Genomic DNA, 16,905 nt, shown 5'->3' with positions numbered 1-16,905 from the left:
TCGAGTTTCTCTAATGACTGATCTTGTTGCACAGTGCACAGAAGCCGTCACAAGCAACGGAGGCTCTCACCTGAAGCTGCATAGGAAGAATAATACAATTTCAGCTCCATATTATTCTCTTCATGGTCATTGGTAGGTTTCAGCCTCTCCACCAAGATACCACAACAGCAAAGTATCACTGCTTCACAACAGTTCTTTGAGCGATACTGAAAAAGAAGCCGTATTCTCTCACTTCCGTCGCATCTTATCATACCAAGACTATTATTAATAAATGAAGATTTACCAGAAATTAAGTTTATCGCATTTTCCAACGTTTTTGAGTATTTAGATTATTACTGAAGAGGAGAGAAGGTGGAAAGAGAGTTGGTATGATATAAGGTGCTATGAATGTTAACTTGTGTCTGAAACACTGTCGTTTCTTTGCAGACTGCAGTGGCACGTTAATACTGATTAAAACATACATACTTTTAAAAGCTAATGGTATTTATAATGTTAACAATAGTAGAATCTATAAATAGTGCAAATTTGTAAAACCATTAAGGCTCGAAGCCAATAACAGTCACCATTTAACATCCTTCAAAAATAGGGATTAAGTCTTAGAAAAAAAGCAGGTCCCAAAACCCAGTTTTAAACATGGTTTTCGGGTACCCACTTTTAACATGGGATAATTATCAAATTGGGGCTTTACTGGGCTTAAACTTTTTGAAATTGAGGACTTTTGTCCGGACTTACGAAATCAGGCATTTATAGGATAGGCGAAAAGTCTCTTTTACCCTTGTCTTCTTTTATACCCTTGTTTTGCCTCTCGCCGTCGTTGCTGAACACATCTTTTTTTTTTTGCATCCGACGAGCGACGACAATCTCACTTTTCTGATCACAACCATCGCTTCCCACTGTCCCGCTCGCTCCGTTTCCGTCATCACTGTCGCTTTCAACTCCATGAACACCAGTCCTAGTTCCCACACGTCTCCTCCACCATCACCGTATCTTCTGATGAACCCAGTGGATTTTTAATCAATGGTGTCTTAAATGTAGAATACTAAACCCTAAGGAGATAGTATAGAGAGAAGCCAAGGGTTCCAAAGCAAATCTTGGACATCGATAAAATCAAGTAAGATTTTCAGTTTTTCTCCAAACTAATTAGCTCAGTTTTTTTTTTTTTTTTTTTTTTTATATTCTTGCTTTCAAATCAAATCAAAATCTCCAATAAATATTCAATTCGAAAACCAAGTAATCTTCATCTCAATTTTATCTTCTATACTCTTTGGTCTCTTGTCTTTTTTGCTTAATCGAATTGTAATCTATGAGATTTATGATGTAAATTTGTGTTTATTTGAGTGAAGGAGTTTTCAAGCCAAGAAGCTTTTGCTTCACCGGAGAAGATCGACGAAACCAAGTGTTAATTTTGGTCTATGGTCTCTGTGGTTTATAGGTCTTTAGTTTTCTTCTCAAAGGTATTACCTTTTTTCTTTTCTGACTCTGTTTTGGTATTTTATCTTTGGTTATGACTTTCTTAGACTAGAGATAGTAGTAGTGGTGAAAAAGTGTTGAACTTTATTGAGATTTTGACATGGTGAAATCTGATTTTTGTAATTGTAGAATTGGATGAAAAGACAAAGCAAATGCTGAGAGTGATTGATGAGGATGCGGATTCTTTCGCCGCAAGAGCTGAGATGTATTATAAGAGGCGACCTGAGCTTGTAGCCGTGGTGGAAGAATTCTACCGTTCTCATCGCTCCTTGGTCGAGAGGTACGACTTGTTGAGACCTTCTTCTGTGCACAAACATGGCTCATCAGATTATCATGACAAGTCATCATCAACTTGTGATGATGTGTCTTCTTGGTCTGAGGTTTGCGAGACTCATGACGAGTACGCAGAGTCTGAAGTAGATGACGGTGAAAGGAAATGGGTTGATGATGAAGGCGAGATCGATGGCATTGTCGAGGAGATGGAATCATCGCAAGTCGGTTATGGTGAAGGTAATGGAGATTATGAGATGATGAAGGAAGAGATAGAGAGGCTGAGAGAGGAGAATAAGGTTTACAGGGGAATGGTGATGGAGAAAGATGAAGAGAAGAGAGAAGCTATAAGGCAAATGAGTTTAGCAATACAAATGCTTAAAGAAGAGAACTCAGAGCTCAAGAAACGTGTTTCTACTGTTGTTGCTGCAAAGAATAAGGAAGGTGATAGTAGTTCTCAGAGGAAGCAGCAAATGTGGAAGCCATTGAAAGGGTTGTGGGGGAAAGTAGTAGGAAACTGGGTCCTTCCAAACACAAATTTCAGCTGCCAGAGAGCTCATGACTCTTTAGACAGAGAGACCCGATAGGAGATGTCTCCTATCGTGGCATATTTCAGCTCCAGCTACGATCCTCTTGAGGTCCGATCCTGAAACAGGCGAGCGAGTACATGAGACCCCGGAGGTTACCGTTTACACGCATAGGGATGAGCCCAAGAAGAAATTTCAGGTTGTGGTACGCCCGCCAGGTGCAAACAAACGTGTACTTCAAGGGCCACTAGCTACTCCGGCGAGAGTGCGGTGGAAACGAGTACTGCGTACGCACTTGGCGTGGTAAATCGAGAGGCCAAGACAATCCGAATCTTTCCGGTTGCAGCCAACAAGGTTGACACTCTCTGGTTTCTTCTTTCTTGCTGATTTGTGTTTTGTTGATTAATTGCTTTCTTTTGTGGCAAGAATGTTTCAGTGTTTAGGGTTGTTTGTGCATAGAGAGCTGAGCTTTGCTTTGTGTAATAGAATCTAGATTTTCAATGTTTTCTCAGTGTCCTGTATGGGTTGTGAATTAGAGAAAAAACAAATGTTTTGGATTTGGTTTGTGTTAGATTTTTTTTTTTTTAGAAGTTCTGAGTGTTCTGGATTTTTTACTTGCAGTGTATCCGATTGGAGCCATATGTTATAGGGCAAGAAACAGAAGAAGAAGCAGAAGCTTCAGGAAGTGGACCTCAGGTGTGCCACTTTATCTTGACATCTTTTCTATGCCTAGCTTGTTTCCTACTGTTTCTTTACATCGTTTCTATGCCTGGCTTGTTTCCAAATGTATCAGTCAGTCTTACTGTTATCTTTTAAAGCTCGCATCTTACTACTATTATCGCTATGCCACTCTATCTTTACATCTTTTCTATGTCTAGCTTGTTTCCTACTGTATCGTATCAGTCATTCTTACTGTTATTATTTTGTACATATAAGCTGAGATATATCCATAGCACTACTTTAATCCTTTGCTTGCATCTCATGAACGGCTATATGGTATGCAATGTTGCGTATTGGTATTTGTTTTATTGAGACTCGTTGGGAGGATTTGTAATGTGTACTATGTAAATGATAATGTGTCTCTCTATGCAGGACACAAGCACCAGTTCTATTGTTGCCCGTAATATTCCTCCTTATGATGCCTATGCAACTACTCCTTCTAGAGCTTATCCTTTAGATAAAATCATGATGAGGAGGAACGGGAATGCCTTCAAGATATTTACCTCCTTCCCGAACAGGAATCCGTAGCAGCAGCAATCATCAGTGCTTACCCTCATCCTCAGATCTTTAGCTATATGTCCTTTGGATCCGTCCTGAAATTATCAGAAGGTTGGTCTTGTCAACAGTTATCTCACTTGTCCTCAGAAAAGGATCCTTGAACAATGTGAAACATTTCTGACGGATGATTTCTGGGAACTCATGAGAATGGAGACCGTTGAGTCCATGTCCTTGAATTTAACCAGATGGGTGAGGAGCGATAAGGCAGCACAAAGCATCTGCCTCTTGGAATCAACCTGCAAACAGAACAAAATGAAACCAGGCGTAAAGAATCTGAGCTATGGATGCAACTAGGATGATCAAATTAACGAGCTAGATACTAGCATCTGCCTTATCGCTCCTCACTCATCTGGTTAAATTCAATGACATGGACTCAACGGTTGGTCTCCATTCTGCTAAAGGCCATGAGTTCCCAGAAATCATCCGTCATAAATGTTTCATATTGTTCAAGGATCCTTTTCTGAGGACAAGTGAGATAACTGTTGACAAGACCAACCTTCTGATAAGCTACGTTCTTGTGGTCTCTCTTCATGTCGATAATTTCAAGACCGATCCAGAGGATATAGCTAAAGATCTGAGGATGAGCGCTATCGACCTGAGGAAACATCTTGTCAGTCTTGGCTGCAAATTGTCGTGGGAGAAGTCAACTTTAGTTGCAACCTTGCCGACTCCTCTTGAGTTTTCGGAAGTCAAGTCAAACAGGAGAAGAACGAAGATACACAAGAAATGATGATCTTGGAGAAGATTTGTTCTATTTTCATTTCTGCTGTCGCGATGTCATTTCTATTGGATATTATAGGCATCTGTGTCTTTTGTTTAAATGACACAAAAACTGAAAGTTGGTATTTTGGGAATTATGACATTACTAGTATTAGACATGAAATATTCAAACAAAGTAACCACAGACATTGATAAATGTCATGTTTTCATTTTTGTTCTCAGTTTATGTGGGGTTTCCTTGATTCTCCAGAAATGCCTCAAGTTTGGTCCAATTTTACCATTAAATGAAGTCTTGAACTTCCATTGTTCAAAAAAAAAAAAAAAGAACTTCCAATGTATGTACATGTCATAAATATAAGAAATTAAGAATCGATATACATTTTATGAGAAGTGAGATTGTAATGGAGTGTGCATCCCACAAAATGTATTTCTGACAAATTACCACATAATATCACAGTGTAATTTACTACTCACGTTATCTTTAAAATTTAGTGGCAAGTTAGCCAAAAACTCTACAGGTAAATATGATTTTATTTTTATAAATAATTTCAACTATTATAATTTATGTCCTAAAACAAATTAAACGAAGTTTCTATATCAAAATAAACTTTTCTTAATTGCAGTAAAATTAGAAAAAGAAAAAAAATTATTCATCTACTATAGTAATCGAATAATTCTTGGTTATACTATACATATATGCAAGATTAATCTAAGTGTCGTAGTCGGACTCAGCAATGGCGTATGTTTATAGGTCCAACATTGGTGACAAAATCATATGTTTCTATGTCCAACATTGGTGACAAAATCATAGACAAAGTTTTGGCCACCATAAGGATCATCTTGTACTATGTGGATCTTCCGCACTACTTTGGTAACTTCCACGAACAAATAAGTGCCCATACAAGGAATATCTACATATCCCATTCCCATATATAATAAAACGGAAGTACACAACTTATTTTTGTAGACTATATATAATTTTTATAAGTTGGTTACAAAATACGTTATAGATTAAATATAAGTTGGTTACAAAAAATATTATAAATTAATTGGTCAATATGTGGACTTATGACTACATTTAAAGAATATCTCTAGGAGTCTTTTTAAAGAAAATATTTCAATAATTTATACAATTTCCAAAATAAGTTCTTTAGTATTTCATGTATTGTTACAAAATATATATTGTTAGACACAAAAATATACTTTTACACGTAAAAAGAAATAAAATATTGGCAATTTATCACACTTAATCGTGATTTTTAAGATTTAATTGTGCTGTTGAAAATAAAATCTTATATAAGCACGGATCATACTAAAAAACTTTCACCAAACATGTTCAAAAATCAATATAAAAACAAATAACAAACATAACTATTTCTCATACATAAAGTTTATAAAAGAGTGGTTAAAATTTAGATTTTACAATTAAATGAAATTATATATTGGTTTGAGTTTATAAAAAATTAGTTAGTGTTTAGATTTTATAATTAAATAAAATTACATATCAGTTTGAATATATAAAAAATGGTTAGGGTTAGGATGTGATAATTAAATAATTGTAAGATAATATTAGAATTAACAATTTTAAAATTAATTGATCTACCGAATTTGTTTACTTAATTAAGATTGGTTTGCTTAATTTAAAGGGGTGAACCCTAGAATTGTCCTTGATAATATATGTCCGGTGTTCAATCTATTTAGCTTTGTCAACAACATTCAAACAAAACAAGTTTCTATGAGTTCCGGTCTGAAAGAAGATTTCCTCGATTGTATCGTGCGTTTAGAGGAGACGCACATTCAACAAGGCTTCGACGAGGGTTACGAAAAGGGTCTTGTGTCGGGTCGGGAAGACGCTCGTCATCTGGGTTTGAAACTCGGGTTCGAGACAGGCGAGCTCATCGGGTTCTACAAAGGCTGCTCTTTTCTTTGGAATTCAGCTCTCCGTGTTGATCCCACTCGCTTCTCCCCTCAGCTCCACAAGCATCTCAATGATTTCCATGTCTTGCTCGTTAAGTTCCCTCTTTTGGATCCCGAGGACGAAGCCAAAGACCGGATCAAGGATCATCTCCGAGTCAAATTCAACATTATTTGCGCATCTCTCGGCGTTTCCAAGAAACAGTTGGAGTTCAAAGGATACCCAAATCCTTCCTCCAATCTCGACTTCTAGGACCTCCCTCCTCCATACGAGCACTCTCTTGTATTATTATTGTATTTGTATGTATGGCTTTCAAGAGGCGTGTGTGTCGACGTCAATCTCTGTTTTTTTCTTTTTTTTTTTTGTTGGCTTTTCCTTTTTTCTGCGACATGTGACTGCTGACCACATATCTAATTGTGGTGGATACTGTCAGAGCTTTTTTTTTTTTGGCCTTATAACGAACAAACGTACTCACATCTGTAACATATATCTATATAGGTGGTCCGAGGAGATGTTGAGAGAAATGCTTGGTTGCTGCAAGGTATACATATCTGAAGCGCGGAACAAGACGGCCCTCGAAGCCATTGAGAGAGCTGTAAAGCCTTTTCCACCGGCTGCAATCGTCAACAAGTTTGAAGATGCGGCTTATGGCAGGGTCGGTTATACTGTTGTATCCTCGCTTGCTACTGGGTCATCTTCATCCCTGAAGAATGCAGTGTTTGCAATGGTTAAGACTGCTCTCGACACCATCAATCTTGAGTTGCACTCTGGATCCCATCCCCGCCTTGGAGTGGTCGACCACATATGCTTTCACCCCTTGTCTCAAACCTCTATAGAACAAGTTTCTTCCGTTGCCAATTCCCTAGCAATGGACATCGGCTCCACTCTTCGAGGTCAGTAAGTAACTTAATAGAACACCTCACTAGCAACTAACCTGTGAATTCCTCCATTTTAAAAGACACTTAGTAAGCTAAGAACAGAACATTGTTTGTATGCTGCAGTTGATGTCTACTTGGTGATAGGTTGAGTGATGTCCTGTCTTTCATTATCTCATCATCTTTATTAGGCCATAGAATATGGAAGTCTTTGAAGTAATACTCTGCTTTGTATGCTGTAGTTGATGTTTGTGATAGGCTGAGTGTTGTTTTGTCTTTATTATCTCATCATCTTTATTAGGCCATAGAACATGGAAGTCTTTGTATTAACACTCTGCTCTAAGCAGAGCGTTGTTTGTATGCTGTTGTAGTTAATGTTTGAGATAGGCAGAGTGATGTCCTGTCTTTATTATCTCTATAGGCCATATAGAACGTGGAAGTCTTTGTAGTAACACTCTGCTCTTAGCAGAGATCATCGTTTGTATGTTGTAGTTGATGTTTGTGATAGGCAGAGTGGTGTCCTGTCTTTGTTATCTCATCAACTCTAGGCCATAGAATGTGGGGAAGTCTTTGTAGTAATACTCTGTTGTTCTTAGGCCTTAGCAGATCACATTGCTTGTAGTTTTGTCGGCTGTAGTTGATGTGTACTTTGTGATAGCCACCAGAGTTATGTCCTGTCTTGTTCTATGGCTTCATCATCATCTAGGCCATAGAAAATGAAAGTCTTTGTAGCATTCTCTATATTGGTATGTGGAATGAGATACCCGACCCTCCCTGGTGCAGTTCCTACATATCTATATGGAGCAGCAGATAAGGAGCAGTGCACGCTGGATTCGATCAGAAGGAAGCTGGGATACTTCAAGGCAAACAGGGAGGGACATGAATGGGCAGGTGGGTTGGAGCTGGAGATGGTGCCAGTGAAGCCAGACGCAGGGCCACAAGAGGTGAGCAAAGCCAAAGGGGTTGTAGCGGTTGGGGCGTGCGGGTGGGTGAGTAACTATAACGTACCAGTCATGTCAAACAATCTCAAGGCAGTGAGGAGAATATCAAGGAAGACGAGCGAGAGAGGAGGGGGCTTGGCTTCAGTGCAGACAATGGCGCTTGTGCATGGGAAAGGAGTTATAGAGGTCGCCTGTAACTTGTTGAATCCAAGTCAAGTGGGAGGAGATGAAGTACAGGGACTGATTGAGAGGCTTGGCAGAGAGGAAGGTCTGCTTGTGGGAAAAGGGTATTATACGGACTATACACCCGATCAGATTGCTCAAAGATATATTGACTTGCTCAACAATTCAAAATTTTCAAAGTAAACAAAAAAAAAACATTATGATGTTGTCATTTGTGGAACGAATTATTACGGACATCGGTCATTTGTCTTCATTTTGTGTTTAGATATGCTATATATTGCCATGAGTATATACTGAAATTAGCAAAAGATGAACTAAAAAGGTGAATTGATCAACAGATGATACGTTCGTTGAGGCCAAAACATAAAAATCTCATCATTGGTGTTTTTCTCTCAGCGACAACTGTGAGAGAATTCTTTTGTGTAGCCTTGTCTCTTTTGCTAAGTAAAAAGTTCAAATTTATACACTGATGTGCAAACAAGTTGGATTTGTAGAATCTCTAACAATCTATATAGTTTATTAGATTCTCTAATTTGTAAAGAATATTGAAGATTTCAACAAAAGTGAATAAATAAAAGATTTTTAAAAATTGTTAGAGAGTATTCTATAGTTTTGTTGATTAAAGAGTGTTATTGGTTTGTGATTTAAAAAGAGTTTTAATGATTTAAAATGTTATGTAGAGTATGTTGTTATTCAATCAGGATTTTGCTAAGTTTGGTGTTATTAGTTTGTGATTTGTAAAATAATCTTTTATAAAAATCTTAATGAATATGGTGTTATTGGATTAAGAATTTTATAAAATCATAAGAATTTTTAAAAGTTTTGTTTTATTCAACTGAAACAAAAGAATCTATGATTATTAATGAATTCAATTGTTTTTCACACAACAATTTTAACAAGTAAAAAGTTAATATTTATACACTGATGTGAAAACAAGTTGGATTTGTAGAATCTCTAACAATCTATAGTTTATTAGATTCTAATTTATAAAGAATGTTGAAGATTTCAACAAAAGTGAATAAATGAAATATTTTTAAGGATTGTTAGAGAGTATTCTATATAGTTTTGTTGATTAGGGGGTGTTATTGGTTTGTGATTTAAAAAGAGTTTTAACGACTTAAAATGTTATGTAGAGTAAGTTGTTATTCAATCAGGATTTTGCTAAGTTTGGTGTTATTAGTTTGTGATTTGTAAAAAATTATTTAAAATCTTAATGAATATGGTGTTATTGTTATGGTGTTATTGTTGGATTAAGAATTTCATAAAGTCATAAGAATTTTGAAAAGTCATTAAAAGTTTTGTTTTATTTTTAAAAGTCATTAAAAGTCATTTAAAGTCATTTAATGACTTTTAGATTCAACTAAAACAAAAGAATCTATGATTGTTAATGAATTCAATTTTTGTGTTATTGGTTTATAATTTTATGCACTTTTCACAAAATAAAATCATGGAAAGTATGGTTAAAATATTGGAATTGTTTGAGAGATTTTACAAGATTATATAGGAAATCAAATCAACAAAATTATATAGAAAATATCTAACAATTCTTCATAACAAGATTAAAATATTGAGATTGTTTGAGAGATTTTATTGAAGTCATCAAAAATTCTTTTAAGTCATATGACGAGATCTAAAATCAGATTAGTTCTAGCATTATTTTATAAATATAGCATTATAGCATTATTTAAATGTTTTTTTTAAATCCTTGAGAAGACAAAAAGTTTTTTAAATAAATTTTAAATTTTAATATTTGGTAATAATACTAAATCTACAAAATGATGTGAAAACAAGTTGAATTTGTGAAATCCCTAACGATCAATGACTAAGTCAAAATGATGGGATCCAACATTTGTTTAGTTCTGGCATCATTTTATAAATATAGCATTATTACAAAAAAAGATAATAATAATAATAATAAAAATTTAAAACCATGAGAAACAAAACAATTTTAATATCAGTCAAAAACAAATCAAAGATTTTTTTAAAAAAGTTAAAATTTTTTGAAAAATTAGTAACAATACTAAATCTACAAAATGATGTGAAAACAAGTTGAATTTATGGAATCTCTAACGATCTATGACTAAGTCAAATGACGGGATCCAAAATCCGTTTAGTTCTCGCATCATTTTATAAATATAGCATTATTACAAAAAATAAAATTAAAAAATCTTAAAATCATGAGAAAAAACTATTTTAATACCAGTCAAAAACTTAATACCAGTCAAAAACAAATCAAAAGTTTTTTTAAAAAAAGTTAAAAAATTTGAAAAACTAGTAATAATACAAATCTACAAAATGATGTGAAAACAAGTTGAATTTGTGGAATCTCTAACGATCAATGACTAAGTCAAATGACGGGATCCAAAAATCCTTTTAGTTCTCGCATTATTTTATAAATATAGCATTATTACAAAAAAAAAAAAAAAAAAAATCTTAAAATCATGAGAAAAATCTATTTTAATACCAGTCAAAAACAATCAAATGTTTTTTAAAAAAAAAGTTAAAACAATTAGAAAATAGTAATAATACTATATCTATATAATGATGTGAAAAAACTTTTTACTAGCGAATCAATTTATTATCAATAATACTATATCTTTTAGATTATTTTAAATTAGTAAAAGAAAAGCAGAAAATAGAATTGGTTTTACCAAGTCTTTCTCAATCATCCCACGAAACCTAATAGTCTTTGTGCTTGCCACCGGATAACTTGGCGAATCAAGAAAGAACAGAGGAAGTTGAGGAACCCTACAAAAAAAACTAAAAGGTCAATTAGGAAACAAAGAGATAACAGACAGAGAACATTGTAGGTCAGATCAATTTCTTAAGAATATATGAATGATGAGCCAGCCAAATATTTCATCTAAGATTTATTTGCTTTTAAAAAAAAAACAAAGATTGGACCTCAAATCGAAGAGACTATTTTATTTTTCAAAGCAAGTTAGGCTTCAATTATAAAATCCAAAGTTGCGAGGTAAAAGAAAAAAAGAATTGTGGCGAATAGTTTGAAGAAGCAACAAACCTGGCTAATGTTCGTGACAATGGTGCGTATGATGTTGCTTGATGCATCCATGGTTTGCGTCACCACCTCGGAATCGGTACAGTACTGCGGGTGAGTTTCTCCATGAGCCAGAGATCGTGAAACGCAGATCGAGTTTGACGGTCTGTAAGAGATTAACAGAGCTTGCCTCAAAAAGAACAGAGAGACTAGAAAAAAGGAAGAACAAGGGAGGGTGGTGGTTGTTTTGCTTTCGTAAAATCATGGTTTCTTAAAGATGACTGTGCTAGCTTAGCTTCGAGTTTATATAGAAAAAAGGTTTCCAACAAAAAAAAAATAAAGGGAAAGGTTAGGTTTTCAGAAAATAGGAATGTTTCCTTTTTTTTTTTTTATCAAAACAGCAAAAGTAAATCATACGTAAAAAGTTACCGTTACAGTTAACCCGTTACTGCCTAACAATTTATTTGATGGGACTTGCGTCGTTTGCTGTGTAACTAGAGATTCAAAAATTGATTACTGTAGATTAAACCCAAAAAAAAACAAAAGCCAAGATTAAACGGCAAATAAGAGACCGTATCTCTGCTTCTTCTCCCAACGAGAGAGATTGGACAACTCAAAACTTTTACGTTGCTTCGATTCCAGATGTGACCTGAATCATCACTTGCAGTTTCAGTTCCCTTGATTTAGGGGTTTTCTTTTGTTTTACAAGCCTTGTATGTTACTACTAGTACATAAATTTGCAAAACATTTTTTTAATATACGATTGAATAAAAAAAAAGCAGATATTATTATTATTTAGGGTTTTTATTTGTTCGTGTTACAATCCTTTTGTATGTTACTACTACATAAATTTGCAAAACATATTTATCGTACAATTAAATAAAAAGCAGATATTATTATTTTATTTATCCATGATCACTGATTGACTGTGTTATTGAAAGGATACGTTTTAGAGTTTCTCTAATAGCTGATCTTGTTACACAGAAGCCGTCACAAGCAACTGAGGCTCACCTGAAGCTGCATATATAGGAAGAATAATACTATTTCAGCTCCATATTATTCTCTTCATGCCTTCATGGTCATGGTAGGTTTCAGCCTCTCCACACTTACAACAGTTATTTGAGCCATACTGAGAAAGAAGCCGTATTCTTTCCCGTCGCATCTTATCATACCAAGATTATATTAATAAATGAAGAGGACTAATTTAGAGTATTACTGAAGAGGAGAGAAGGTGGAGAGAGTTGGTATAATATAAGGTGCTATGAATGTTAACTTACGTCTGGAAACACTGTCGTTTCTTTGCAGTGGCAATGAAGGCAAACTTAAAGCAATGTTTATCAACTTTACAAATGCATAAATTTTCACAATCCAATCCAAGTTAAAAAAACGAAAATAATTGTAGAAAGATTTCAAACTGAGCTTTTGGCCTAAGAGAAATTGCAGATGCAGTACAGCTTGGTCCAATCTAAACGATTAAGAATTAAAACACCTTCGCTATATATAGTTTAGTCTAGAAAATCTCTGTTTCCAACTTTGTTTGTCAAAGTTATGACACGTTAATACTGATTACAACATACATACTTTTAAGCTAATGGTATTTATAACGTTAGCAATAGACATAGTAGCATTATCTAATTTAGAATTTCACTCTGCTTTAAAAGTCTTTTAATCTATAAATAGTGCAAAATTTTAAAATAGAAGGAAAAAACAGATTCACTTGTCTTATTGTAAAAAGAGCTATACTAATAATGAAACGCCCCCAAAATTTTTAAAAAGAACTAAATACAGTGGAATACAACAAACAAGAAGCTCATATATGTTTTGTACTTAATTTGTTGTTGTTCTTTTTGGTCTTATTCTATCTATATACACTAAAAAGCATGGAAAGAGTTTAATCGACCGTTGCACAAAAACGCCTTTTTCGTGTTACGCTCGCCACGGCCCACATGGCCTCGTGGGGCCCATTTAGATAACCCTCCCTCGTATCTATCAGCTGAAGATAATTCCCAAACTACCCCTGTTCTTAGCTCCATCAATATATATATCTCCATATATATAAATCCTTTGACTACACTGAGTCTGATAAAACATTAAAAACAAAATCTTGTTATAGAGAGGAAATTAGAGCACAAAATCCTCTGTACTTTTGTTTTATGGAAATTTTAAATAAATAAATCCTTATTTTGAGAAACAAATTGTAATTTGTTTTGACTAAGGAAACCTACCACCAAAAAAAAAAAGAAGGGTGAAAACGTCATTTAAAAGGAGATAAACAGTGGTAAATGATGCCATTGTCCTTCACTCTCTGAACTCTTGAAGTCTGAAGACAAAGAATAGAAAACATAAATCCTTAAAGAAGATTGCTCTACAACAACGAAGAAGAAGAAGTAGAGAGAGAGGAACGGCGCCGTGAAAACTGAATTCGTCACTGAGGTTGGTAATTTCCGAGTCTCTCTTCTTTTCTATTTTGCTGTTGAGGTCATATACTAGATGATGATGATGATTCAAAGACTGAGTCTTTTGTTTAAATTTTATCTAAAGTAACTGAAGATCCTTTTCTTTATTTGCTGTTTTGTAATTTTAAGTGGAGGAGAAAGAGTGATGGAGTCATCAAAATGGTGGTGGATTGGAAATCACAACACTACTAATTTCTCTCCTTGGCTTCATTCTACTCTCTCTGGTATTTATTTCTCTTTTTTCTCTTTCTCTGATTTTGCTTCTGCTCATGTCAATTTCTTACGTTTTTGATTTTGGTATATGTGTGTGTGTGTCTGTCTATTGAATTCAAAGGTATTTTGTTATGATGTTCTGTGACAATTGAGTAGTAATAAAAAAAGGTGTTTAATTTCATTGAGATTTTTGACATGGTCAAGTTTGGTTCTGGTCAAAATCCAAGTCTTAATTTTGGTCTATGGTCTCTGTGGTTTAGATCTTTTAGTTTTCTCTCAAAAGGTATTACCTTTTTTTTTTTCTGTTCTCTTGTTGATATTGGTATAGAATAGTCGTTAAGGTTTGTTGGAGAAGCTGACTCTCTGTTTTGGTATCTTATCTTAGTTTATGACTTTCTTAGACTAAAGAGTTAAAAAGTGTTGAACTTTATTGAGATTTTGACATGGTGAAATCTGATTTTGGTAATTGTAGAATTGGATGAAAAGACAAAGCAAATGCTGAGAGTGATTGATGAGGATGCGGATTCTTTCGCCGCAAGAGCTGAGATGTATTATAAGAGGCGACCTGAGCTTGTAGCCATGGTGGAAGAATTCTACCGTTCTCATCGCTCCTTGGCCGAGAGGTACGACTTGTTGAGACCTTCTTCTGTGCACAAACATGGCTCATCAGATTGTCATGACAAGTCATCAACTTGTGATGATGTGTCTTCTTGGTCTGAGGCTTGCGAGACTCATGAAGAGTACGCAGAGTCTGAAGTAGATGACGGTGAAAGGAAATGGGTTGATGATGAAGGTGAGATCGATGGCATTGTCGAGGAGATGGAATCATCGCAAGTCGGTTATGGTGAAGGTAATGGAGATTATGAGATGATGAAGGAAGAGATAGAGAGGCTGAGAGAGGAGAATAAGGTTTACAGGGGAATGGTGATGGAGAAAGATGAAGAGAAGAGAGAAGCTATAAGGCAGATGAGTTTAGCAATACAAATGCTTAAAGAAGAGAACTCAGAGCTCAAGAAACGTGTTTCTACTGTTGTTGCTGCAAAGAATAAGGAAGGTGATAGTAGTTCTCGGAGGAAGCAACAAATGTGGAAGAAGCCATTGAAAGGGTTGTGGGGGAAAGTAGTAGGAAACTGGGTCCTTCCAAACACAGATTCTACTGCCAGAGAGCTCATGACTCTTTAGACAGAGAGGTCTGTGTGTGTGTGTGATCAAGAACAGAAAGAAACTGAGGAATTTTCTTGAAAGGTTAAACATCTTTGTACTCTGTGAGAGGGGTAGGGTATACTCAAGTAGTAGTTAGTGTAATGTTTCATAGGATTACAGATTTACAGTTATAGCTAAGTCCATGAAGGTTTGATTTACATTATCTATATAGTTGGTTTTCCAAATCAATTTTTTTGTTCTTTAATATCTGCAAGTTCTTTTTTATGTGTACTATTGATGGTTATAATAAGTTGTTGTTACAAGTATTGACAATTATTTTTGCTTAGTATCTTTTATGTGGATGCGGCTTTGTAGAGAATATATGATAAGTCTTTTGATGACTATGAAGAACCCCAAAAAAACGAGCAATATGATAAGATCACATAAAAGAGTTTAGAGCCGTTTTCACCTGTCAACAGACATGACTGCCAACTCACAACTTCGGACATTTTGACTCTTTTTTTTGTTTTTAAACGGTGCAGATTCTTCAGTTGAGAATTTTTAAGATGTTATTTTTGTTCCTATCAATTTAAAGATGTTTGTCGCGGGGTATAAACTATGTAACAATAGAAACTGTTTTGGTGATAATAAGCTACTAATCTATCCGTGCTAGAATACGGGTTAAAATTTATTTTATTTATATTATAATTTTAGAATAAAATATAATTTATATAATTATTTTTTTTAAAAAATTTTCAATAAAACATTATGCAATAAAATCATATGCTAATTATATTGACTTGAAAGAATACATATTTTATAAGTTTTATATTGTTAATTTTGTAATTTTATATATGAAAAATGATTATGTTTGTTGTTTGTTTTTATTTTAATTTTTAAACATGTTTGGTGAAAATGTTATAATATGACATGTGCTTAGGTAAGATTTTATTTTTAATTGCACAATAAAATCTTGGAAATCATGATTAAATGTGATAAATTGTCAAGATTTTGTTATTTTCTATGTCTAACAATATATATTTTGTAACAATATATGAAATACTAAAGATTTTATTTTGGAAATTGTATAAATTATTAGAATATTTTCTTTAAGAAGATTTTCTGGGATATTATTTATATAGCTCACGGATTAAACAATTAATTTATAATATTTTTTTTAACCAACTTACATTTAATTTATAACCTATTTTATAATCAACTTATAAAAATTATATAATCTACCCAAAAAAAAGTTGTGTACTCCCATTTTATTGTATAGGGCATGTTTTCATAGATGGTGACACACAATACAATACTACTACTACAAACCATTTTAGTTAAAAATATTGTCTATGCAATTTTGTCGTTTCGTTCGACCGTATTAAACAGCACCTTTTACGTACACAGTTAACAAATGATTTTATGAAAGTAGTAATATTGAAATGCCATAGACTCTGCGAAATGTAGAATCTATATTTGTTTTTATATAAGCACGTTATCTAGCTTTGGATATAGATTGATCTAACAATATATATATGTTAGTACAATAATGTAATTAAACTCGATTGATAATATCAAAAACAATTTCATAATTGACTTCTTCACGAAGAATACAATGAAAGATATGATATTACTATTATCTACTTTCTAGTGGAGATTCTTTTAATAAGATGATTTCATACGTATTTATGCAGCAATGGTTTTTGTCTTTCTCTTCTTTAGCTACTCAATGTACTACTTCTTTTAATTGACCAATTCAAACAAATCCGCATAAAAAAATAAAATACTAAACTGAGAAACTACTAACGGGTTTATCAATGCTAGCTAAATTCACAAACATGCACACATAAAATAAAGGATAAATTTAAAAAAACATGAGGGGTCAAAACGTAAGAGGTGACTAAACTCAGCGGTCT

General features: G+C 34.1%; 2 protein-coding genes and 2 pseudogenes across 6 annotated transcripts; all 4 read left to right on the top strand.

Annotated features, from left to right (window-relative positions):
* Nucleotides 1-777: 777 nt before the first annotated feature.
* Nucleotides 778-2,448, top strand: LOC147923221 (protein NETWORKED 3A pseudogene; annotated as a pseudogene). The gene is made up of 3 exons (XR_015585734.1): nt 778-1,111; nt 1,344-1,454; nt 1,600-2,448. The product of XR_015585734.1 is annotated as a protein NETWORKED 3A pseudogene (transcript).
* On the top strand, nt 2,448-4,486 carry LOC104754471 (uncharacterized; annotated as a pseudogene). Its single transcript, XR_015586677.1, has 4 exons — nt 2,448-2,621; nt 2,889-2,963; nt 3,360-3,643; nt 3,862-4,486. The product of XR_015586677.1 is annotated as an uncharacterized LOC104754471 (transcript).
* A 1,104-nt stretch (nt 4,487-5,590) lies between these two features.
* Nucleotides 5,591-8,487, top strand: LOC104754470 (formiminotransferase cyclodeaminase-like protein). 2 transcript variants are annotated; one of them, XM_087496054.1, is made up of 3 exons: nt 5,591-6,483; nt 6,679-7,073; nt 7,839-8,487. In XM_087496054.1, the coding sequence occupies exons 1-3, from the start codon at nt 6,254-6,256 to the stop codon at nt 8,360-8,362; spliced, it is 1,149 nt and encodes a 382-aa protein (XP_087352180.1). In that variant the 5' UTR covers nt 5,591-6,253; the 3' UTR covers nt 8,363-8,487. The 2 variants fall into 2 exon arrangements, with proteins under 2 accessions (XP_087352180.1, XP_010474972.1); XM_010476670.2 differs by having other exon boundaries at nt 5,888-6,479.
* Nucleotides 8,488-13,243: 4,756 nt separating this feature from the next.
* On the top strand, nt 13,244-15,322 carry LOC104754469 (protein NETWORKED 3A-like). 2 transcript variants are annotated; one of them, XM_087497269.1, is made up of 3 exons: nt 13,244-13,610; nt 13,763-13,857; nt 14,319-15,322. In XM_087497269.1, exons 2-3 carry the CDS (start codon nt 13,779-13,781, stop codon nt 15,026-15,028), a joined length of 789 nt encoding a protein of 262 aa, XP_087353395.1. In that variant the 5' UTR covers nt 13,244-13,610; nt 13,763-13,778; the 3' UTR covers nt 15,029-15,322. The 2 variants fall into 2 exon arrangements, with proteins under 2 accessions (XP_087353395.1, XP_087353396.1); XM_087497270.1 differs by having other exon boundaries at nt 13,244-13,614.
* Nucleotides 15,323-16,905: the final 1,583 nt, after the last annotated feature.

The sequence above is a fragment of the Camelina sativa genome, chromosome 17 (assembly GCF_030686135.1).
Source record: "Camelina sativa cultivar CO46 ecotype springtype chromosome 17, ASM3068613v1".
In the NCBI taxonomy this organism is placed as follows: Eukaryota; Viridiplantae; Streptophyta; class Magnoliopsida; order Brassicales; family Brassicaceae; genus Camelina; species Camelina sativa.
This window is presented reverse-complemented; position numbering and strand designations above follow the sequence as displayed.

Bases quoted from the DNA above. Each gene is read 5' to 3' on its own strand.
- LOC104754470 (XM_087496054.1), top strand. From the start codon at position 6,254: ATGATTTCCATGTCTTGCTCGTTAAGTTCCCTCTTTTGGATCCCGAGG. The intron at 6,484-6,678 runs GTATGGCTTTCA...ATATCTATATAG, and splicing joins TATTATTATTGTATTTGTAT to GTGGTCCGAGGAGATGTTGA. The intron at 7,074-7,838 runs GTCAGTAAGTAA...TCCCTGGTGCAG, and splicing joins CATCGGCTCCACTCTTCGAG to TTCCTACATATCTATATGGA.
- LOC104754469 (XM_087497269.1), top strand. From the start codon at position 13,779: ATGGAGTCATCAAAATGGTGGTGGATTGGAAATCACAACACTACTAAT. The intron at 13,858-14,318 runs GTATTTATTTCT...TGGTAATTGTAG, and splicing joins GCTTCATTCTACTCTCTCTG to AATTGGATGAAAAGACAAAG.